Genomic DNA, 24431 nt, shown 5'->3' with positions numbered 1-24431 from the left:
CTTCTTTCCCCACCCCAGTTTTTCTTTCTTTTCCCTTTTCTTTTCATATTTTACTAAAAACAAAGCAAACAACACCAGACAAGATACATTAGTTTTTGTTATGAAAATAGGTAGCTAAATAATGGGATATGATAAGCTGGCTTAGGCTAACAGACTTACTGAACAGGCTGACATACAAGTTTCTTCATGTGATTATGAGAACATAGACAATAATTATAATTGTTGGCTCAAGTTTCACTGACTAGAAACCTGCTGTTGCATAGTGGATGGCAATGGTCCTGGAGCCCTTTTATAGATCTGTCTGGGAAGACACATTGGTATGTTAATTGTATTATATTGTTGTGGGACAGTTTCTATTATTGGTTTATAGTGGCAGGAAGAGGGGGGCAGTAGCCAGCTCTCAGCTTTCCCTATTGAAAAGGAAATAGTCAATGTTAATTGAGATTTTGTGCCCAGTCCATATTGTGTCAGCCCATTTGGATCTGCACCGTGAGACAGAGATGAGAATGTTGACAGATCTTGAAGACAAACATCAGGGAGATGATTCTGTTATCCATTTTACAGGACCACTGCGGTAGGTACCCAGTGGTCCCAAACATGAATGTAGAGAAGTATGACTGGCTTGCCATATTGTGTTTATAGAACGAGTAGATGAGCATAGAGTTGTTTGGATGCATATAGATTATAGGATGATTGGGTAGACTTAGTAAAGTTTCAGGAGGGGCCAATAACAGGTACCTGCATGTGTTGGTCCTGCAAGATGGACAGCAAAGCTGCTTCCCATTTTCAAAACCTGTCAACTCCCTCACCTCCATCAGGAGGTGCAGCCCAGATGGGCTGGCACTCAGTCTCTGGACTGAGCCCAAGATCTCTCTTTATCAATTTCACCTGTATTTCTTACACTTTTTCACTCATGGAAAGCTGACAACCAGCAACTGCTCTTTTCTCCCTACCACTTTAAGCCAGTGACATAGAAACGGTCCCACTCTGATACAGCACAAAGTCCAAAGTTTCTTCCCTGAGGTTTTTAGGAGGTTCTGAGGACTGTTGCCGGCCAATATGGGGCTGTGGGTTTACCACTTAATGAAATTCGAGGCAATAATTGATTGAAGGTTTCAGGTGCACATGGAGGTGGAAATGTTGAGGCCATGATGGTTGAATGGTTTTAGGTGAGTTTATGGTGTAATTGGTCAGATATAAATAGGTTTTGGTGCAGTTAAGAAGACAGAGAGGCTGTGGTATGAATGAGTCAATATAGAGAGGTTTAGGTATGATTGGGCAGTAAAGCTGCTGATTGGGATGCAGAGCAAACCTTATTCTTTTACTTGCCTTCATCAAATGGCACTTTGTCAGTGTTGTTGGTTACTGTATGTGTCAATAGGATCCATAATAAATTTTGATACACCTACCTTGTCTTGTTTTATTCAGTGCCTAGCACCAGCATTTGTGTTTATGCTTAGCACCTTTCCTGCATTCTGTCAGTGAATGTGTATCATTTTGCTTTTATGTTGCATTTTTATTTTTCACGCTACCCTTTCAGTCTCACATGATGTTCATTTTCTTCCCTTTCATATTGTTTGATATCCTTCTAAACTGTTAGTACTGTAGTCTTACTGTTTGATACCCTACCCATACTTTTTGTCTTGTTTGTTATGTCCCATCTTCACTTTGTGTTAAATTAGGTAATGCTTTTGTAAAGGGCCATGCATATGGTTACATATGACTGCAGTGGTATTAGTAGCAGGGATTTGTGCTCTTGATAAAAATATCATGCCTCTAAGGTCAAATGGAATAGAGATCAAGATTGATAATTTTTAGCTTGTTCATGCCTTGCCAACTAGCTTTGTGGGTAATGGCACAACAAGTTGAAAGAAAAACTTGTTCATCTATGACAAGACTTGCTTTACCTTTATCCTCTTGCATTTTGCACTTGTAGAATAACTACTTTTCTTGGCAAGTAGATCCAAGCAGGCACAGGCCTACACAACACTTCTGTGATTTATAAATCTTTACACATGATATTGCATACATACAGTGAAAATTATTTATCTTATTTTTTATTTTAATTTATTTATATATATTTTTTTAAGATTTTTAGGGATTGAGATTTTATTTTTCTTCAACCTTTTAGTGATGGTAAATTTGAAACAAGCTGTTGAGAAGGTGAATTATGCTGCTTTAAATTGGTTCTGTCAAAGACAGTTTTAAGATATTGAACAACAAATAATGTTTGAAGAAGTAATTTGCATTGAGGTAAATATAGAATTTTCGTGTTTACCAAGAGTGTTCAGGTCTCCAAAGCTGCCCTTATGTACGTAGCATGGAATGCCAAAGCTTCCATTCTATAGTGAAAGTGTCTATGCTATAGTTTCTGAATATGTCCTGTCCACACCACTTTCCTGGTTTTATGTTAATAGATGGCACAAAGGAGTTGGAAAAGGAGAATTTCTTTGAAGTACCACTAATGGGTTTCTGTAAAGGCAGGGTTTAAAATGACCATGATTTATTTTGTAAACTGTACAGTCGTGGACAAGGAAATATTTCAAAATGAGATAATATACAAAAATAAGTCGTGATAAGACATGTGTTCATCTTCTATAGTGAATATTTATAGGTACACTTTTTCTTTGAATACATAGATTGTTTAGCTAACATTGTTCCAGCCAAAAAGGGAGGTGGCTTTTTCCCAAAAGAGCAAGATGTCAATAAACTGGAATTTTTCATGCTTTCCTACATTTTTCCCCCAAATATATGCATTATATATATATATATATATATATATATATATATATATATATATATATATACACACATACATACATACATTGATTCCTATTTCAGTGGATGCAGTGAATAATTTCCCATAGAATATTATTAGTATTTCATCCCAAATGAGAACCCCAGTTGGCCAGTGCTCTCAGTTTGTGTGCTTGTGACCCAAGTTCAAATCCCCATAGGTAGATAAAAATGGGTTTCACTTAAACATACATGTGCACCTTGTCAGACTCACCTGATGTTTTATCTAACATCTTCCTACCACATCCACATTTCAACTCGACACAAAAGCCATCTGGATGAGGGTGGCCCATGCCTGTGTGGCAGAGAGTAACACACCCTGATGCTCAGAATTTCCCTTAAAATTTCTTACTAAGGTGGGAAGGGGGTGTCTACAGCTGTGACAGGCTATGATTAACTACCTCGGTGGACTAAGTACTTCTACCAATTTGAGACCTTGTAGTTTTCATATATTCACCACAGTAACAGATAATACTACAAGATCATGAATGCCTAATAATATATAGCATGTCTTCATGCCCATAAAGTTTATTCATCAACATTTTAAACTTGTGGTAGCTTTCTATGTGCTCTCTTGCTTTTAAGTTCACAAGATTTGGTGATTACAAGAATATTGTATTCTTTAGTATGGGTCACAAACACAGTGAGTTTCTGGACAGTAACCTTGTGAACAGTTTACTTCACACCAGGAGTTTATCCCCGGAACCCAATTAGGGGACCATTTCTTAACCCCTCGACAGCCTCTGCCAATTTTAATAGTATCACCTTTTGCTCCCCCAACAGAAGTTTGAATTTGACTACTGCTGCTTCCTTCATGAATACTTGAATGAGTTGATTGTGATGACAGTGATTTACCATCACCAGATGTTGAGTGAGAACTCTGTTGAAATTTCATGTTGCTGCCACTACTGCTGCTACTACTGCTGCTGCTGCTGCTGCTGTTGCTGCTGGCTGATGTGGAATGCTCTTTGCTACTTTTAGCAATCCTAGAATTTTTAAACCAAAATGAAACAAGATTATATTTTTTATACACAGAACGAGTCATGTTTGATAATATTGATGGAATATACTGGTGCTACCTTTACTACATCACATTTTACTTTACTGCCCCACCTGTTTGACCCCTTGCAACAACCTATTTTATCACTTTTACATAACAATATCATTACACCTTGTTTTAGAAGAATCAACACCAATACCTTCATCTTCTTTCCATTTCTTAGTTCAAGAGATAAATCTTCTTTCCAAACCACCTTGTATCATACACACTAGATGCAATACCCCAACATATTCACAGCTGAGAAATGTTATTTTCCCATATGTACATATACTAGAATTCACAGGTAGGAGGAAAGTAGTTTTGAAAGGAGTGTTGTAGGTAAATTGAAACTTGTACAGGGCTTATCAATGATAAATTCAGATGCAAGGAAGACATCACCAAGCTAATAGTGGGTGATGAGGTTTTTGAGGAGGCCTCAGCTTAGGCTGAAACAATGAATGAAAGTTTCCAAGCTATTTCCAATCAGGAGAGGTTTTTAGAGGAAAGACAGATGAGTGAAAATTCAGTTTAGAAGATAAAAATGTAGCAGCAAGGGAAGTGGTCAATCTTTGGGATCATTGGATGTGAGAAAAACTTCAGCATAGGATCTTAAACTAGATACATAAGAATGTAGGGAACAACTGGCAGACAAAATTCACACTTATTGTATGTTCATTACATGAAGTAATAGTGCTGCATAATTGGAAAAGGGCTAATGTACCATTTCACAAAGGTGGAAGAAAGAAAACACCTTTAAATTACAGGTCAATACTGACCACCATAATAATGAAATTATGTGAAAGGTCATTTGGTTCAAATATCTTGAAGAGATGAACATTCTGACAGACAGTCAGTCTGGCTTTAGGTCTGGAATGTCGTGTGTGTCAAACCTTTCAAGTTTTTCTTCAAGAATGTGCTGCAAGAGAGGAAAGGCTGGGTGTGCACCTCAAGCTAGAGAAGGCTTTTGACAAGTACCAAACAACCGACTTTATGGAAATTGGAGTATATATGAGGGCCAAGAGGCAAACTAATTGAATGGATACAAGGTTTTTTTTTAAAGGAAATCTACACGAGGACAATAGTGAAAGATAAGACGTCAGGATGAACAGCAGTTTTGCAAGGTTCAATGCAACAGTAATGTTTCTTATTTAAGTCAGTGACATGGAAGATACAACATGTTTGCAGAAGATGCAAAAATCATGCAAAGACTGAAAAACAAAGAGGACTGTAGGCTATTAGAAAAGAGATCTAGATACTATTTGCACAAGGTCATGGAGCTATGAATGGAAAATTTATTTCAAAACCAAATAATGCAAAGTACGGGAAATAGGTGATATCTACAAAAGGGCCATCTTTATGTAAATTCATTACAAAAGCAAAAGAAGAGAAAGATTTGAGATTTGGCAGTGTTGATAAAGACAACCTGTCACCTGACAGACAAGTCAGCAGGATTGTAGGAGAGTCTACTGCAGAAGAATAAAGTGGCTAAATATGGATGAAGAGATGATGAAAAAAACTCGGAAACCTTGATCTGCCCAAGACAAGAATACGTGTCAGTGGTGGTCTTTGAATCCAACCTAATATCAAATAATTCTTAAAATTTGTGGTACCTATTTTGTATGGGCGGGGTCAGGCTGTCACAGTAGAATGTAGACAAATCGAATTGACTCAATTTGATCATTCTGTTTCATGGTAAATAATTATGTTTTCATAACGGGTTAGCAAACTAAAAATATCTTTATAATGTTTACAAAATCTTGCAGCAGAAAAAAAATGCAGTAGAAAATGCCTGGCGGAAGTGGTAAATTTAATACTTTTGAATGTTCCAGAAGTAGGAGTATAATTTCCTTCGGATAGATTTAGTAGCTGAAATACTTAATCTAATCATATAATTTAATAACTTAAAGGTGTTGCAATTGGTTACCACATTTCACTATGGTGATGTACTCATTTCTCACTACATAATGCACTTTGCATTCATAGGCCACAACCCTGGGGTAAGTTGGTAAAATTCGCATATCAGGATTTTCACAAAAAGAAGAAAATTTTACTTCTTATTTTTGCTATGGCCACTCATCATTTTGTGTTTTCTTGAAATATATTACATCATCCCAACTAACGGCTTATTGCGTGCACAATGTATGGCTTCAGTTTTATATATATATATATATATATATATATATATATATATATATATATATATATATATATATATATATATATATATACACACACACACATATATATATTCCCTCTCTCAAAACCCCGTAACTTAGCAAGGAATCCGGGAATAGGTGACAGTTCCAAAGGATGGCCTTTATAACGGGTCTCGTAGTAGCAAGTATCTAGGTCGCGATAGCCCATAATAGCGAACCTAATCAAACAGGCTAATAACACACGAATAATGCCTCTATATATTTGTAAAGTATTGTAAAATGGAAATGGGCATGGGCTATTCTTGACAAGTTTAATGGCATGTGAGAGAGACAAGAGTTGCGAGGGCAGCGTTAAAACTGAATCATATTCATAGTCTGTCTCACAGTTGTATAGAATAGTTATTTATGTGTTCATATAATGTATTTTATAACATATATGCTTATGTTTTTACAAATTTTCAAGCATATTGTATTTCTATCATATAAAACAATATCATCAGCAAACAAATACAAGTAAGAAGCCATAGACACAGCTGGAAGAAAATCAAGTAAGAATACTATAAGAAGCCACATTTTTATTTTAAGTTTTTATTTCCTGTTGGATTTAATTAGGTATTCTTATGGGTGATTAGTGACAGGAAGACTACACAGAAGTAGGAGGGGCCTCGAACAAACACATTCCAGATGAGGAAAGAGCAAGACAGTGCCGCTCCCATGTTGATGTAAGGGATCTGGCACAGAGAGCAGTGGAAGTCCTCTCCCCCAGGTCTGTAAGAAGTATGTTACCAGCAAGATCACTGAGGAGACTGGTTCCACCGTGCTTTATTTCTTCCAATCAGTGAAGGCTTCCATATACAGAGCAAGGAGAGAACAACTACTCTCCTATTCCACAGAGCCTGGCTGATGCCTCTTTTCCAGATAACTGGTCACTGACTGCAAACGGAGAACCCTCCCCATCTACCAAAACCAACCATGTCATCATCTTTTCTACCCAAGACAACCTACTTCTCTTTTGCCAGATATTCGACTGTCTTCATGAACGGCATTTTCAAAGCTTGCCCCAGGATCAGCAAGCAGATCTTCACCATACATGGGGACTTCAGGGACCACGTGACTCCTTTTGTCTACTTCCTCAGGACAAGAGGGCAGCTACCTACTACAGGACCCTGGAGGTTATCCGACAGAAGATGGCAGAGATAGATCTCATCTTTGCCCCCCCCCCTCCCACATGGTGAAGCAGAATTAATTTGACTTGTATGCGTAGTCTTCATTCTGTCAGGCAATCTTATTCACCTGATAGGCCCAATTGCATTGCCTTGTGTACTTATGGGCAGTGTGCCACAGAATATAAGCACTGTCCATGCAGATCGAAGTCTTAGACATTACATAGCATGAAGAAATTGAAGATCTACGCTTACGACATGAGAGTCCTCTCAGAAGACCACAGGCTGGAGAGTCTAATGGAAGAACTGGAAAACATCAAGTGAGACTGAGTGAAGTCCGAAGGAAGAAAATATGATGCAGCGACAAGATGGTTACCACCCAGGTGGTAAAAACGACTAAAGATCATGATAATGAAATAAAAGGGTGTATTACAATTAGATGAGAGATGATGGTGAACATAAGATTATGAGAGGCCCTCTACCCCTATACTGGAAACACAAATTTAGTGTAGAGTGCCAGCCATTATATACAGGTGTGAGACTTGAAAACTGACGAAGGCGATAGAGACAAAGCTAAGGAATACACAGGAGAATGAAGAGGTCAATGATGGGAATAATGCTAAGAGACCGAAAGAGATGCAAGTTGGGTGAGAGAACAGCAGAATAGAGTGAAATATTTTGTGGAGGTGGTAAAAGAGAGTAAGTGGAATCGGGCAGATAATTTAGAGCGAACGTCTGATGAACGATGGAGCAAGTGTGTTACTGAGTGGACGCCACGAGGTGGGAAGCGTGCAAGAGGAAGACCAGACAACAGGTGGAGAAACAAGATAAAGAGGATTGCAGGAATAAAGTGGCAGATGTTGGTGTAGTCATGCCAGTCCTGGAATGGTACGAGAGAGCCCTTTGTTCAATAGTGGACTTAAAATAGCAGATTGAGGGGCATTTTTGTCAAAACTTGGCGTGAAACTAGATTCATCGATCTTACCCATGTTCCTTGGACTGCTCATATCCGTAGTGATGTTCTGCATGCTTTTCTTTATCCTGATGCTGCTGCTGCTGCTGCTGCTGCTGCTGCTGTTGGCTTGTGTGCTCTTGGTTAAGCTGATGACCCTGCTCTCGCGACTGCTCCAGGCCCTGCAAGGTCCAGCATGTTTAGTCAGATGAGATGAAAGCCCGACGGGAATTATTCCGACTGGAAAATGGAAGGGTTGTTCGTCGAGGGAAAAAAATGCGGCGGATCATTGGTCCATGGCTAGACAGACTTAAAATGAGGACATTCACACACATGTATATATGTATATATATATATATATATATATATATATATATATATATATATATATATATATATATATATATATATATATATATGTATAATATATATATATATATATATATATATATATATATATTATATATACATATGCACACATATATATATATATATATATATATACATACACACTGTATATATGGACACACCGTTTTATGTATAGAGTAAGTAGCCTGCACATGCATTCATTTAAAGATCAAACAGGGTAAAAAGAAAGGACGCCAAAATAGGACGGAAAGGTCCTGGACAAGGTGTTGCTTGAAGGGAAGGAAGCGGATGAGGGGAGGGAGGGGGCGTGTTTTTTTTTTTTTTTTTTTTTTTTTTTTTTTTTTTTTTTTTTTTTTTTTTTTTTTTTTTTTTTTTTTTTTTTTTGGAGGGGGGAGTGAAATGTCACTCCCAACGTCGGGAACAGGAGCAGACTAGAGGGTAGAGGGAATGGATGAGCGGAGGCGAAGAGAGGAATTTGTCAGGTCATCAAGTTGAGAGCTCCTGAAGATCCGCTCTTGAGCCAAGTACCCAGAACATCGACAGATCTCTAGGTCCTACTGAGAACAAGACTACTTACCCCACTACCTGTGGTATCTACTTCCAGGTCCCCCACGTGTATGTCGATTCCATCCTGACCTATGAAGTTGTCCCGGTCCACGGAAATGTCACTCTGGCGATGGAAGGTTTGGTTGATAGTGAGACAGAAAAAGGGGTTTTGAAAGCTTCACTGCAGCATGAACTAGCATAAATTGTCATAAGCATGACGGTAATCCGGGGTTTAACATTGTTCATAGACATCATGAGCACTGGAAAACAGGTGAAATAACACAGATACTGACTGTATGCTCAGTGGCAAGGCACTGATTCTGAGGAACAGATTGGTTTCTGTATCAGCGTTTTCCATTCAGGCGGGGGGGGGGGGGGGTCAGGTTTCAAAGATGGATTGGGGTCATAGATTCAAACTATTGGGATAATTATCTTTCTACAAACTGGAACTCTACAGATTCTACAATCTACCTAATCTTCAGGACATCATATTTTGTCATGTTAGGTTTTAAGAGTAGATGAGCAATAAAGGTAAATGTTTCACTTTTTTGAGTAATACAAATTCATAAATGTGTGTGTGTGATTCACCATGGTCTTGGATCACGTGTTGGACTTCTGATCGACAGCTATTTCCCTCCTGGAAGAGAGCTCAGAGCTCGTATGACCGTGTGTATGTGTGTGAATGAAATAGACTAGAACTGGTTTACCAACTGATTAATGAATGGAATAGATTTAGTAGCTATGTAGTGAATGCTGAAACAAATTATTGTTTTAAAAGAAGATTAGATCAATTTATGGATAGAGATGACAGGTGGTAAGGGACATGGAACTGCCTAGTGTAGGCCTTATGGTCTCTTGCAGTCTCCTCCATTCTTATGTTCTTTGTGAGAGAGACCTTTTGACATATAGCGAAAAGGGTCCTGCAGTGAACAAAGAAGTTGAGAACCTCCAGTGTATTATATTAATTCCCTTGTGGATACAACTCACCGTGGCCACTCGGTCCAGTATAGAGTGAGAGGTCGGACATCGAGGTCCTATGAACTCTCGGAGCGACGATCCCGTCTCTACCAGCTCCATGTCCAGTGTTGTCACCAACGAATCCAGTAACATCAGCTGCAACAAACGTTCAATAATGAGCAGCTCCACAAGATGTACATCACAGGATCCTACACAGTGAAAGGAACCTGTACGATGCACTTTCACCTCTGATTTCAACAACAAGATTTTCAACATCTCTGAGTAAACTCCCCAAGCATAGCCTCCAAGTATCCCTTTCTAAGTGCTTCACTCAACTATTTCTTTCTTCCCGTTCTCTCAACGAGGAACTTACCGTCTCCGTGACGAAGTTCCTCAGGGTCTTGATCTTATCGAGGCCTTCGGCTTGAGTCTGAATCTGGTGGCACACGGCTGGCTCGCAAGCCGCCCAGGCACCATGATGACGCTCCTGGGGCGGTCTCCGATTTGGCTCTTGGGGAGCCACGTAACTGTTTCTGGTGACCACGGCAGCTGTTGTGGACCAGAGGGCCACAACGACGAGGGCCACGCCCATGAGTTGTTTTGCAGTGCAGAACGTCATGATGCTTGTCCTTGCCTGAGGAGGTGGGAAAGGGTGTTATTCTTAGGTTGTGGTCAGGATCTTGTTAAAGAGAGAAGGTGCCACGGTCTCTTGGTTTGGAAGAGGAGGTGTCTCAGGCAAAGCACCAAGGGAAGACAAATATATTCGAATTGTTCCAGTACTGTTCCCTAATCATGATAACCTATCCCCGTAGTCAATTATAGTGCCATGGTCGGTTTCGGCATAGCTAATGGTAATATGAGACATACAACAAAAACGTTTGGGTACTTTTTTAGATAGACGACAAGCACCTCTGCACGAGGTGGTCCTGCAAGAAGGACGTGAAAGAAAGTATTTTCCCTGCCAATCTCCACCAAACCCCATCAACTCCCTCATATCCATTTGAAGGTGCAGCCCCGAGGGGCTGACACTCTACATTCGGACTGGTCCCAAGACCGCTTTGTGTCTGCTTCGTTTGCACTTATTCTACGTTTAAAGGTCAGAATGCAAAATGGGAGACACTTTTTCAGAACTCCAAGTAGATTAGATAAAAAACATTCCCGGTCATTCCCACGAAATATATTTTTGCTATTAAACTTGAATTAAGGCAACAAAAACACTATTTTCAACAATAAATCGTCTGTAATTCGGTAAAAGTTTCGGCTATCGTCGGCAATCTTTGGAAGTGTGACGTATGAGTAGCCAAACATCGCTATTCACACGTCATTGTTAAACAGTGAATCTACAGAATAACTGAGAAAACTTAATGGATTATGGTCTAAAATTTCTCACAGCTATTCAATAGAATCAATGTTTAACAATGGCGTGTGAATAGCGATGATTGGCTACTCATACTCGTACGTCACACTTCCGGAGATTCACGACGACAACCGAAACTTATCGAAATGCAGACGATTTATTCAGTCGAAAAATAGCGTTTTTGTCGCCTAAATTCAAGTTTGACAGCAAATATATTTCGTGGGAATGGTTGGCAGTGTTTTTTTTTCATTTATTTACTCTGCTTGCAGTTCTGAAAAATTCTCTCCCATTGTGCATTCTGGTCTTTAAACACGAGAAGGCCTGGCAACCGGCGACTTCTCTCTCCTCCTCAGCTGGTGACATAAACAGTCACACGTCAAATCAAATATCAGTCCAAAGTTTCCACCCAGAGAGATCTATGACAAAGCCTAAGGACAGTTGTCATCTGCCGTGGGGCTGCGGGTTTTCAGTCCGCAAAACTCATGGCAATAATTGATTATTTAATGGAAAATATTGTTTGTTAGGTTTGACCTTAATATACAGAACATGTATGAGATAGGTCTATTGTCTGGCGAAAGAGCTCTCTATGGGATTGTGATCATTACAGATATAAAACTATGGTTTCAGCATCACGATATAAAAGTATAGTTAGCATTTCGTGTGGTACTCAGCGCTTCTATCCTAGAGGACAATATCGCGCCGAAGGGTAGTCGTAGAGATGGCAAAGAGTAGATTTACGGGAGTAGAGGTGTAGAAGTTAAAAGGGGATCAGATTTCTATTTTGGGTAGATTTGTAAAGGTATCAATGATTCGTTTAACGTGTTAGCGTCGTCTCCAGTTTTCAAATTTAGTTTTCAGTTAAGCGACCGAAATAAAGTTTATCATTCTATTTTAATTTTTATTTATTCATCTATTTATGCAAAATATTATTCTAAGAAATGTACAGAAGATAGACTCATGTGGCGCAGTTTGCTGGAAAAGAACAAGACTGAATGAAGACCTGCTCGTAGATAAAATACATTCTGGCAACTCGAGTAATACAGGAAAGACAATATCGACTTCTGTGATGTATGCGAAGTACTCACGTTCATCAGCACGTAACCTAATAGAAATATTCAGGTCTTCAACTCTACGGATCTCCAACGTACTGTACTTTGTCCAGACTTTCTTAACTGCTTTGGGGGCTTTCCTCGGTTGAACAGAATTGACTGGTGGCTTCCAGGGTAATATATATGTGGCTCAAATCGTGGTCAACTTACCAACCAGGAGAATTCCAGGGACACAATCAGTTGAGTAACTGCAATCTGGCAGCGTGTAGGCCAAGTTGTTACCCAAAGTTTTTCAATTAAATCCGTTCAACGTTTTTGGTGTGGGGTCTGTTTCTGAGTTTGATATCCTGTGTCACTTTTCGTGGAGATCCTGTGAAACAGTTGTCACTTTATCAACCCAGTTCTTTAATAATTTTCGATATGAAAAGGTACATTCAGGGTGAAGGTTTGTTTGAGAATGTAGAGCCACCAGGCTGCCTGCCTCGGAAGAGTTTGGGATACCGCGATAGGGTCTTCCGAATTAGCTGGCTCCGGAAATGAGGTGAGGTGACTGAGTATTCCCGCGTTTGGCAAGGCCGTTGACACGGCGTCGCGTCGGGCCGTGGTCGTCGGCCAACCCCCTCAGCGGTTCCCCAAGGGCACCTTTCCTGAAGATTAATTACTAGAAAAAATGAGTCATTCCGGTGTTGAAAACAGGATCTGGGGAACTCTGTACTCAGGCATCCATTAGCAGTACAACGTCCGTAAGCTCTCTCTCTTTCGTTTTGCCTTTCCTTTCTTTTCTTTTACTTCTTCTTTCATTTTTATTTTTCATTTTTTTTCGTTTATTTGCTTTCCCTTTCTTGTATAAATCTCTTTCCTGTAAAGCAGGGAGTCCAATCGGCTGAGGCCTTTCTGTCAAGGAGAGTGTTTTAGATGGCTCCCTAGGTGATCACAGAGATGTTCATAACGGTTTCTCAACCTCTTAGCTGGGACCAATGATGAACATCAGCAAGGGACGTCGGAGTGGGTCAACTCCCCTCGCCACCAATCTTCAGAACTCATCAATGTCCTCAATTTCTCCCGAGGTGCAACCTTGAGGGGTTGGCATTTAGTGCCCGGACTGGGCCCGAACTCCTCTCCCCCCCCTCTCTCTCTCCCTCTCTCTTCTCTATTCCCTCGCAAATCAAGCAACAGTCTGGAGAGATCTGCGAGATAATTTTGTTCGTTATCCACCACACACTTGGATCATGTGCTATAATCGTAACTGACAAATGTTACCCTCCCTACTGAGAGCTCAGAATTCATATACAGACCTATCTGTGGGTAACACACACACACACACACACACACACACACACACACACACACACACACACACACACACACACACACACACACACACACACACACACACACACACACACACACACACACACACACACACACACACACAAAAACACACAAACACACACAGTCCATTTACTCAAGGGTGATAATAATGGAATGCACTATCAGTGAAAGCTTGTCAAGCTAGGAACTGTGACGTACTAAAACGGGCAGGGTAATTATTATTATTATTATTATTATTATTATTATTATTATTATTATTATTATTATTATTATTATTATTATTATTATTATTATTATTATTATTATTATTATTATTATTATTATTACTATTGCTATTATCATTATCATTATTATTACTATTATTATTATTGTCATTAATATTATTATGATTATTATTATTATTATTGTTATTATTATCATTATCATTATCATTATTATTATTATTATTATTATTATTATTATCATTATTATTATCATCATCATTATTAATGAAAGTATTAGTACCAGTAGCATTAGTAGCAGTAATAGTAGTAATAATAGTAGTAATAGTAGTAATACTAGTAGTAGTAGTAGTATATTTTCATCATCATCATCATTATCATTATTATTTTGGAAGTAATTATTACAATAATTATACGCCAACGCATTTTCGCCATTGACAAGTGTCGTTGGCCGTTGGCGAGCACGCATCCGTTCTGGCGCGATATGATGTCATGAGAGCGTTTCTGAAGATCACTTTTCTCTCTCTCGTGTCTTACTTAAAAGAGTCAGGCATTAGATAGATAGATAGATAGACTTTATTTGGCAATAAATCAATGTACATGAAGTGCAAATAATGACAAGAACACATAGTTCGATATAATAAATGTAAAGTGTGTATTGTTGGGCCGTTTTCTTGGATTTCTGTAGTGCTTAATAACTTGAATAAATAAATGTATTCTTCACCTTGCTCTATCCTGTCAGTCCAGGAGCAATTTACTGACAGTGCAGTGTGTAGTTACTTCTATGTTAATGCATGTCCTTATTTCTCTCTTCCCCACTCAATTTTCTGGATTTATTATTCACACTTTTCGAATAATGATATTATATCTAATTTCATTGCCTATATGTTGACTTATTTGCTTATTGATAACTCCCTCTTTAAACTAAGTAACTTTCATAAAAGAGCAGAGGAGTAGGCGTAAGATAGGAAGTAAAGAGGAATGATTGAAATCAGAAGTTAGAGAATATAATCTAATGAGTATCTAAAATAAAAAAATCTTTTCTGTAATAGGAAGTGCATATGTCATATGGGATTTTCCAGATTTCGAGACCTGGAGATTTCTGAAGTGAAGATTTCCATTAGAAAGACCTGCTTGTTTATGACATTCGGATTACTATATGTGAATTTACTGCATAATTTTTATCTGTTTATTCAATCATTTACTGATATACTTTTATTCTTCCATATAAATTTATTCATAGATTTATTTACTTGTTGCTTAATTACAAATTAATTAATTAATTTATTGGTTTATTTACTTATTCAATTAATTAATTAGTTACTTAAAGAGCGGCGAAGTCTGTGTTGTGCAGAGAAGGAAGATTGTGTAAGGAGAAGCGTCACTTGAAACAGGAGGAGGGAGGGGAGCTTTGACCCAGAGCATCTTCATGCCTGGGTACAGTGCAGCCTTGTGTTCATGTGCGTGGGTGAGTGTGGGTGGAATTGGAGGATGACCTATACCTTGGAGGAGGTACACTGTTGCTGAAAATGTTTGCGCGCGCGCGTGTTTGTATGTTTTGGTACCTGTATTTATCTAACTTATTTATAGGAAAAGAGCCACATTCGTAAATTACTATATCTTTGTCTCCGTCTGACAACCTAGGCTTTGAATTCTCTTATGCTTTCTTGATTCCATTAGTTTCTTTTAATTTAAGTTATACTAAATGTTGATGTGTCTATACCAGTGGTTTTAACCTGTGGGGAATTCCCCACTGGTGGTGAATGGCGGAGTTGCCAAGTGGGGAATGACCGGTTGGACAGAAGAACCAGTCTTTTTTTTTTTTTTTTTTTTTTTTTAATCGATGTATTTTTGTTTCTTTTTGTTTGTTTCTGGTGTCTTCTTGTTGTCACATTTCGTGAATTTGTTTCCACCCACAAATAATCGATAGTGCTTCAAAATGTAATACATTACATCCAAATGTTGACTTACTTTACAAATCACAACCATTTACAGACTGTTTTAATAACAAAAACAACCAATATATGAGGTATTGTAAGTCATGTTTGGGTAAAAGTGACAGCACTGTATATTTACGTACTAAACACTGCATGGGTTAAAATCGAATTTGTCAAAGACCAATGCTGTGGTGGGAAATGGAGAGTTGACTCACTAAAAAGTGGGGAATTGGAGAAAAAAGGTTAATTAAGAACCCCTGGTCTATACGATAAACTATGCCTGTTGATATTCTTCGGATAGCTTGTCCATTTTTCTTAACACAACAAATATTTCATCTCTTTCTTCTATGTTTTAATGAGGATTTTTAAAACATACTCTTGTATACTTTCTGTCTGCTTAGTTACCATTTTGATTGTTATTCTTTGCAGTCGTTCGATTGTTTGTGTGACCACGACTTTGCTGCATATTCCACTTTAGAACTGATCATTTCTTTTTCCTTCGTTTCTCAGCCCATGAAGTAAGATGTGATGTTCGTTGATGTTTTAAAAGTCTCATCGAAAATTTTGTTAATGTAATTGTCGGGTGACAAATTATCCGTGACCAATACTCCCACATCCATTTCTTATTGTTCTTATTGTTTCATTTACCATTAAACAAATCCTTGATGGCCTCTTTGGATTTTTAGTTCATTTCAAAGACTTGTATATTCTTAGCATTGAAATTAATTTCCAAAACTTAGCTCCAGTTATAAGTTCTATCTTTTTTAACGGTTGAAACTCTTCATCATTGCGTCGTCAACTGACTTAATATATTTATGTCGGTAGTGTCTTCCATGACATAATTTACAAAAACCAAGAACATTACAGGCGCCAGTGTATATGTGTGTGTGCAATTACACAGTTGAGTTAAATAGCTATATCCGCTGTATTTCCATTTGTCAAATTTATCCGCCTACGTTGTCTGACTGTACTCTTTCTTTTTATCTTGTTCCACGAATTAGTTAAATATGTGTGTGTGTGTGTGTGTTATCAACTCAGTTGCATTTACTTTTTTTTTTTTTTACAACGATTCTGTTTGTGTCCTAGTGAACATGTACGGACGGACATGTAAGAAATGACAATTTCCAATCTTGCAACATTTTTTCTACTCCTAGTCTTTTTATTTTTCTTACAGTAAAATATAAAATTGACAGAAATGAATTTATGAGCGGGTAATAAGCATTTGTCGTTTGCCCTGCATTAGACAAACTAAGCGAACGTTAGGAGGACAAAGACCTTTCCTCTCCCGAAGGAGGCACAGAAGAACCTCTGTTCGTTCTTTTCCCCTGGAGACGAAGGTCTCGCCTACAGAAGGGACCTGGTTAGCCTTAGTCTCCCCCCCCCCTCCTCTACCCCCTCCAGCCCTACTCACAGACACACGCACAGGCGAAACTTAAGATTTTTTTTTTTTTTCTCCAAGAAGCGAATTGGGAAAATTTTCCACCACGAAGAGACGCGAGTGGAAGAAAAATGGAAAATTCTGGCGGAAATCTATAATGAAGGGGTGCATATATATGACCCAAGACAAAAACAGGAAAAAAATATATTAAGTGCTGGTTTAACAGAGGGTGCAGCGAGGCAAAATAAATAAATCCTAGAAAGTAGCAAATATATATCAAAGAAAGGAATGAATATATAAAAATACGCAGGGAAGGAAAAATAAATTAGGAAAAAGACATTATAGAAAAATATAAGGATCAACCAAAACTATTCTAGATATGTGACCGGTAAACTGAAAAACAAACAAGATATACAGAAACTACGCCAGGGGAGCATGGAATACACAGAAGATATAGAAATGGCTGAGGTCGTGAGTAAACGTTTCAAATCGGTTTTCACTAGAGAAAAAGTATAGCACAGGGAAGAAGGGCGAGAAGTGAAATTTCCTCTATGGGGGAAATAATAGCAACACGAGATCAAATAATGAATCAAATAACAAGCCTTGATGTCAGGAATTCGCACGGTCCAGATGGAATTGCAAACTGGATCTAAAGGAGTGAAAATAAGAAATGGTAGGCAAATATATATGATAAGTTGTTCGCTTAAATAAGGAAAAATACCAGAAGACTGGAAAAAGGCCAACATCGTACCAACATATACAGAAGGAAACAAGGAAGACCAAATAAATTACAGAAAGATGGATGTGTTGGCATTGAGCGAAACTAAGTTGAAAGGGAGGGGCGAGTTTGAGTTTGGAAGTGTAGTTGGGAGGTTGTCAGATGTGAAGAGAGGACGAGGGAAAAAAGGGGTGGCTATATTAGTAAGTGAAGAGATATATAAACGTGTGATGGAGTTGAAGGAGGTTTCTTCAAGGATAATGTGGATAAAGGTGAAACTGGTAAAGGAGATGTGGGTTTTTGTAAGTGTATATGGGCCTAGTAGTGAGAAGAGTGTAGAAGAAAGGGAGGATTTTTAGATAGATTTAAATAAATGCATAAAGGGTTTAGGGAGAAATATCAATGTAGTGGTATTGGGAGATCTTAATGCTAGGGTAGGAAATGAACCAATAGACGGAGTGATTGGGAAGTGTGAATTTCCAGGAAAAAAATCGTAATTGAGAGATGATGGTGGAGATGTGTCTAGAAAGACAGCTGATGATATCAAATACGGTGATTAGGAAGAAAGTCAAGCATATGTACACATGGGAGAGAGTGGTGGTTGGAAAGGTAGTAGAGAGGGCTTTAATGGACTACATAGTGGTAACCGCAGAAAAGTAGGAGAAGTTTTGGATGTACATGTTCCAAGGGGAGAGAATGGGGGAATATCAGATAATTTTCTGGTGGAAGGTAAAAGGAAAGTGCAGGATAGATGGTGGACTGGCTGGTGAGGTTGTTTAGTGTTTGTCTAAAAGAGGGTACAGTGCCGGAGGACTGGAGGAGTCCCGGTATAGTTCCACTTTACAAGGAAACCATTCCCATTGAACCATCCCCGTTCCTCCTCCCTCCTAGTTCTACTCTATTCTTCACTCCCTCCCACTCCTCTCTCAGCTTCTTCTTGTACTTCTCCTTTTCTTTCACATTTAAGCAATTTACTATAAGCACCTCCCTATATTCTGTCCTTTTCCTCTTTCTCCATCTATCCTCCACTCTCAACTTACCTTCCACCAGTTATTTTATTTTGTTTTCTCTTTGAGTCACTCTTTTAGGTATAGATGGGGTTGATATTATATATATATATAAATATATATATATATATATATATATATATATATATATATATATATATGTGTGTGTGTGTGTGTGTGTGTGTCTGTGTGTGTGTGTGTGTGAGTGTGTGTGTGTGTACAACACTGAATGGGTCCCAATGAATAGATTTACATTTATCAACCACAATTCATTTTAATTCTAAGCTATCAACGTCGAGGAACTCGATAGAGGCATACATGCTGAAATTGATACGTGGTCAAGCTATGGACTCGAACCCCCGCCAACACGTAACAGGTGACAGTGACTTAGCCCATTGCGCTATAAAGAGAGATATGCTTGATTACGTATCAATGTCTGCATGTATTCCTCCATTGAGTTCTTCGACGTTGATGGCTTAGAATTAAAGTGAATTGTGGTTGATATACAGTATATATATATATATATATATATATATTTATATATATATATATATATATACATATATGTATATGTGTGTGTGTGTGTGTGTGTGTGTGTATATATAAGTATATATATGTATATATATACTTATATATACATATATATAAGTATATATATACATATATATTCGTGTTTTCTCAAGAGCCTTGAGTAAATCCACCATTGCTTTATTCTCCATGTCCCTTAGAAATAACACTGAAGTATGATTTTTTTTAATCACTTCTAAGCAAAACTTCAACGATGGACAGTTAACATTGAACGATCATGAGCGCTAGGAAATTCGTGACGAATATCGACCGTATGCACCCTTTGCAACGAGGTCATTCGTTGTCACGGTGTTGTGCAGTTTGGAACTCCGAATTTTTCGTTGGAAGAATGCGGCTAAAATTCTCTCTCTCTCTCTCTGTGATTTTCTATGGTTTTGGATCACGTGTTGGACTCGTGATCGACAGTTATTAACCTCCCGGATGAAAGCTCAGAGCTCGTATGACCGATGTATGGGTAATACTGTGACCTTACACGCACACACACACCCAACTCCCTGCCCACGAGAGTTGGAGTAAGACCCCGCAGCGCAGCGATACTGAAATTATTTCAGCTTAGGGTGGGAATCGAACCCGGACCGCCGTAGTGGCAGGCGAGAACTCTAACAACAGCGCTACGAGGTGTGTGTGTGTGTGTGTGTGTGTGTGTGTGTGTGTGTGTGTGTGTGTGTGTGTGTGTGTGTGTGTGTGTGTGTGTGTGTGTGTGTGTGTGTGTGTGTGTGTGTGTGTGTGTGTTCACTTGGTCTTTGGATTCACTTGGTCTTTGGATCACGTGTTGGACTCGTGATCGACAGCTATTTCCCTCCTGGAAGAGAGCTCAGAGCTCGTAGGTCCGATCTATGGGTAATGCTATGAACTTGCACACACACACACCCCCAACTCCCCGCCCACGAGAGTTGGAGTAACACCCCTCAGCGCTGCGATACTGATATTATTTCAGCCCCGGGCGAGGGTCGAACCCGGACCCTCGTAGTGGCAGGTTAGAGCTCTAACCACAGTGTGTGTGTGTGTGTGTTATGCCATGGAATCTGTTGTAACCATCTGCTCTTGCGTCACTGCGCGTCGTCACTAGACCGGAAAAGATCACCCCCCATCGTCTCCCGGATTCTAACACTTCGCATTTCTTTTACCATTCATATCTGTCGCCTCGTCTTGACGGCCAACCTCACCCCTCCTACACAGAAATATCACCAGAGTCGGTGTGGATGACCACGGAATTGGAGTGGGATACAAGGGCATGTTCTATGGCCCCCTGCATCGCCACGGCCTTCAAACCGAGGCCGTGGCGATGCAGGGGGCCCTAGAACAAGTTCTTGTATCCCACTCCAATTCCGTGGTCATCCACACCGACTCTCTGAACCTGAGAAGCTGCTTGCAACAGGCAGAGCCCGAAGATAATGTCCACCTCCTCACCAATATCATTGTGCTGGACGGAATGTCATCATCAACTGGGTGCCAAGTCACGTCGGTGCGCATGGAAACGACCTTGCAGACGCAGCAGCTGCCGCAGCCCGCAAGCACGCCAGTGTCGATGTCCAGGTCCCTCCCAGCAAGAGCCAGCTCCAACTTAGAACTAGGGCACCAGTACGCACCAAGTGGCACCTCCAACACAGTCTGGAGGCGCAGATTTCCCCATGAGCGGGGTGGTACAAAAAGGTGACAGCATATGAACCTCTAGTCCTCCCCCGCTCCACTCCCAGAAGGATAGAAAAGCTGCTCTTCAGGCTGCGTCTCGAGGACCGTTGCCTCTGGCAACTTAATCCCCAGAGCACCATGGAAGACCGCCGGTGCAACCACTGCCGTGCAGAAAATGCCGACCTCCTCCTCCACTACCTGAGCGATTGCCCCGCCACCTCTTTCCTCAGACGGGGACCACCGGCTCCCCCTGAAGGTCTTGTGAGCCGCCTCTGCCGCCTCCAAAGCCCCTATGAGCTCCGTCAGTTACTAGAGCGTCCGCTGCCCCTCTAACAGCTGCAGCCTCTCTTTTCTACTGCCCCCTATCCCCCTCTGAATAGCTAGGCTATTCCACTTCCTCTCCACATGGTGGATCTTACATAAACACCACCGCACGGGGTCAAACAAAGCCCGCGGGAGTGATAGTTCTAAAAAAAAAAAACAAAAAAAAAAAAAAAAAAAATTCCACAACCCTACCCTACCACCACCACCGCTGTCTACCCTCAGCAGCCAAATACGGATTGAGGTGACATAGGTTGAATGGCAATGAGGATATTTTTGGTGCCAATATCTGATTTGATCCAGCAAACCATTTGACACAACGTCCTAAATACCGGACTGCAGTGAGCAAGATAAACAAAATAACAACAAATAGGACTATAAATCCCTAGTCAATTGGCAGCAGAAATATAGATGATAAATGAACACAGGAGAACAGAAAAAAAGAACAAGGTATGAGGGAAACAAGTTGTTCTGATACACAAATGTGCTTACTCAATTTAGATTCAAAGTGAACAATTTCAAATTGGTGGGAGAGCTGAAGGTCTGTCGGGTAAGGGGGGAGGGGAGAGTGGTCCCCCCTAAGCCCCCTTCCTCCCCCCAACCCTAGTAGCGACGCCCCTTCCCCTCCTCCAGAATGTACTGAAAGACTAAGACAGTGCCTACCTTGTTTTGTGGATCGGTTGCTGTGCGGCTGAGGGGAGAACACACGATCAAGTAACAACCACCGGACTAGTGTTGGATCTTCGGACGTTCGTGCCTCTATATGGCCACTCAGACCCACTCCTCCTCTTCCTCTACTCCCCCACACTCTATCCTGTCCTGCTCCGCCTCCCTCCATCACCCTCCTGTCCCTTCCCTCCCCTCCCCTCACCTCACCTCACCTGCCACCTTTCCTTATTCCTTCCTCCTTCCTCCTTCTTTACCCTCACGCCCACCTCCTCCTACTTCTTCGTCTCCTCCTTTTTCTCCTCCTCCTCCCCTTCTCCTCCTCCTCCCTCTTCTTCTCCTCCTCCTTCTTCTCCTCCTCCTTCTTCTCTTCCTCCTTTTCTTCCTCCTCCTCCTCCTCCTTTTTTTCTCCTTTTCTTTGTCCTCTTTCTTCTTCTAATCCTCCTCCTCTTCCTCCTGTTTCTCTTCCTCGTCTTCCTCCTCTTTCTTCTTCTTCTCCTTGTCCTCTTTCTTCTCCTTCTTATCCTCCTCCTCTTCCTCCTCCTCTTTCTTCTCTTTCTCCTCATTCTCTTTTTTCTCCTTCTCCTTCTTATCCTCCTCCTCTTCCTCCTCCTCTTTCTTCTCTTTCTCCTCATTCTCTTTTTTCTCCTTCTCCTTTTATTCTCCTTCTCTTCTCTTCCTTCTCCTCCTCCTCTTCCTCCTTCTCCTCCTCCTCCTTTTCTTTCTCCTCCTCTTCCTCTTCTTCCTCTTCCTTCTTCTCATATTCCTCCTCCTTCTCCTCCTTCTTCTTCTTCTCCTTTTTCTTCTCCTCCTCCTCCTCTTCCTCCTTCTCATATTCCTCCTTCTCCTTCTACTACTTCTCCTCCTCCTCCTTCTCCTCCTCCTCTTCCTCGTCCTCCTCATCCTCAGCCAATCTAGTACAGAGAGGTCAAGAGAACTGTACGATTTGTCTCGCTTTTCCATCCTCCCCTTCCAATTCCCCTCTCACATAAGTCCCTTCTCTCTCCTCTTTCCTGCTCTCTGCCTTTTCCTTCTCAGCCCTTCCCCTCTCTTTCCCTTTCGTTCTCCTCTTTTTTCCCTACTCTTCTCTGCTTTTTACCTCTTCCTCGGCCCTCCCTTCCCTTCCCTTTCCACTTCTGTTCCTTTTACTTCCCTTTCATTCCCTTCTATTGTAGCCCAGTCCTTTTCCCTTCCTTTCATTCCCCCCTCTGCCTCTCCCTTCTTTTCTCTTCCCTTCCCTGTCATTCCTCTCTCTTCACCTCCTTTCATTTCCCTTTCCTTCTCTTCTCTCTATTTCCATTTCCTTCGTTTCCCTTCCACTCCATTATCTTTTCCCTTCCCCTTCCCCTTCCCATTCCCTTCCCTTCTCTTCTCTTTATTTCCATTTCCTTCGTTTCCCTTCCACTCCATTATCTTTTACCCTTTCCCTTCCCCTTCCTTTTCCTATTCCCATTCCCATTCTCATTCCCCTCCATTACTTCTTTCTCTTCGCTTCCTTTCATTGCCTAGCGCCCTCTGCTCCTTCCATTTCTTTTCTTTCCTTCCACTTCCGTCCTTTCCCTTCCTTTCTCTTCTTTTCCCTTTCTTTACCTTCCCCTCCTCCTTCCCGCTCCTCCCCATCTCCTTCCTATATCGTCTTTCTGTTCCTTCTCTTCCTCTTCCTCGTCTTACTTTCGATTTTATTTCCTTCCCTTCCTTTCCCTTTCTATCTTTCCCCTTTTTATTTTCCCATTCCTCTCTGCCGTTCCTTTCCCTTCTTTTCCCCTTCCACGCCTTTCCATTCCTCTATCCATTCATCCCTGCCTCCCTCTCTCCTTTCCTTCTCATTTTCCTACTCTTCTTTGTCTTCGTCTTTCTTCTCTTTTAGCTTCCCTTCACTCCCATCTCTTCATTTCCCTTCCCTTCCTTTTCCTTCGTTTCCCTTTCCCCCTCTTCCTTTTCCTTTGTTTCCTCACGCGTTCCTCTTCTTTTCCTTCCCTTCCCATTCCATCCCTTCTAATCCATTCCCTTCCCTTTCCCTTGCTCCTCCTCCCTTCCTTTCACCCCTCCTCACCATCCTCGCCCTTCCTTCCCTCCTTTACCATCCTTTTATCTCTTTTCCATTCATTTCTTTCCTGTTTTTCTCTTCTTTCACTTTCTATTATCTTGTCCCTATCTCTCTTTTCCATTCCTTTCTCCTCCTCTCCATTCATTTACTCTTACCTTTCCTTCTTTCTCCTTCCTTCCTCCTCCTTTTGTGTGACTCCC

At 40.4% G+C, this 24431-nt stretch overlaps 1 protein-coding gene across 2 annotated transcripts; it reads right to left on the bottom strand.

The window, feature by feature from the left end:
- Positions 1-2486: 2486 nt before the first annotated feature.
- On the bottom strand, positions 2487-22337 carry LOC143024733 (uncharacterized). Of its 2 annotated transcripts, none has more exons than XM_076183819.1 (6): positions 22182-22337; positions 10352-10612; positions 10009-10134; positions 9053-9145; positions 8140-8288; positions 2487-3782 (listed from the first exon to the last, which is right to left on the bottom strand). In XM_076183819.1, the coding sequence occupies exons 2-6, from the start codon at positions 10595-10597 to the stop codon at positions 3419-3421; spliced, it is 978 nt and encodes a 325-aa protein (XP_076039934.1). In that variant the 5' UTR covers positions 10598-10612; positions 22182-22337; the 3' UTR covers positions 2487-3418. The 2 variants fall into 2 exon arrangements, with proteins under 2 accessions (XP_076039934.1, XP_076039935.1); XM_076183820.1 differs by lacking the exon at positions 22182-22337 and adding an exon at positions 12595-12823.
- Between the last annotated feature and the right edge of the window lie 2094 nt (positions 22338-24431).

This window comes from Oratosquilla oratoria, chromosome 4 (assembly GCF_046742065.1).
Source record: "Oratosquilla oratoria isolate Oo_2021 chromosome 4, ASM4674206v1, whole genome shotgun sequence".
NCBI classification, from domain to species: Eukaryota; Metazoa; Arthropoda; class Malacostraca; order Stomatopoda; family Squillidae; genus Oratosquilla; species Oratosquilla oratoria.
The sequence above is the reverse complement of the archived record's forward strand: the minus strand, read 5'-3'. Positions and strand labels throughout refer to the sequence as shown.

Excerpts from the sequence above, each read along its gene's own strand:
- LOC143024733 (XM_076183819.1), bottom strand. The coding sequence starts at position 10,597 with ATGACGTTCTGCACTGCAAAACAACTCATGGGCGTGGCCCTCGTCGTT. Across the intron at positions 10,135-10,351 it reads GGAACTTCGTCACGGAGACG|CTGATGTTACTGGATTCGTT; the intron begins GTAAGTTCCTCG and ends CGTTTGTTGCAG. Across the intron at positions 8,289-9,052 it reads TAGATACCACAGGTAGTGGG|GGCCTGGAGCAGTCGCGAGA; the intron begins GTAAGTAGTCTT and ends TGGACCTTGCAG.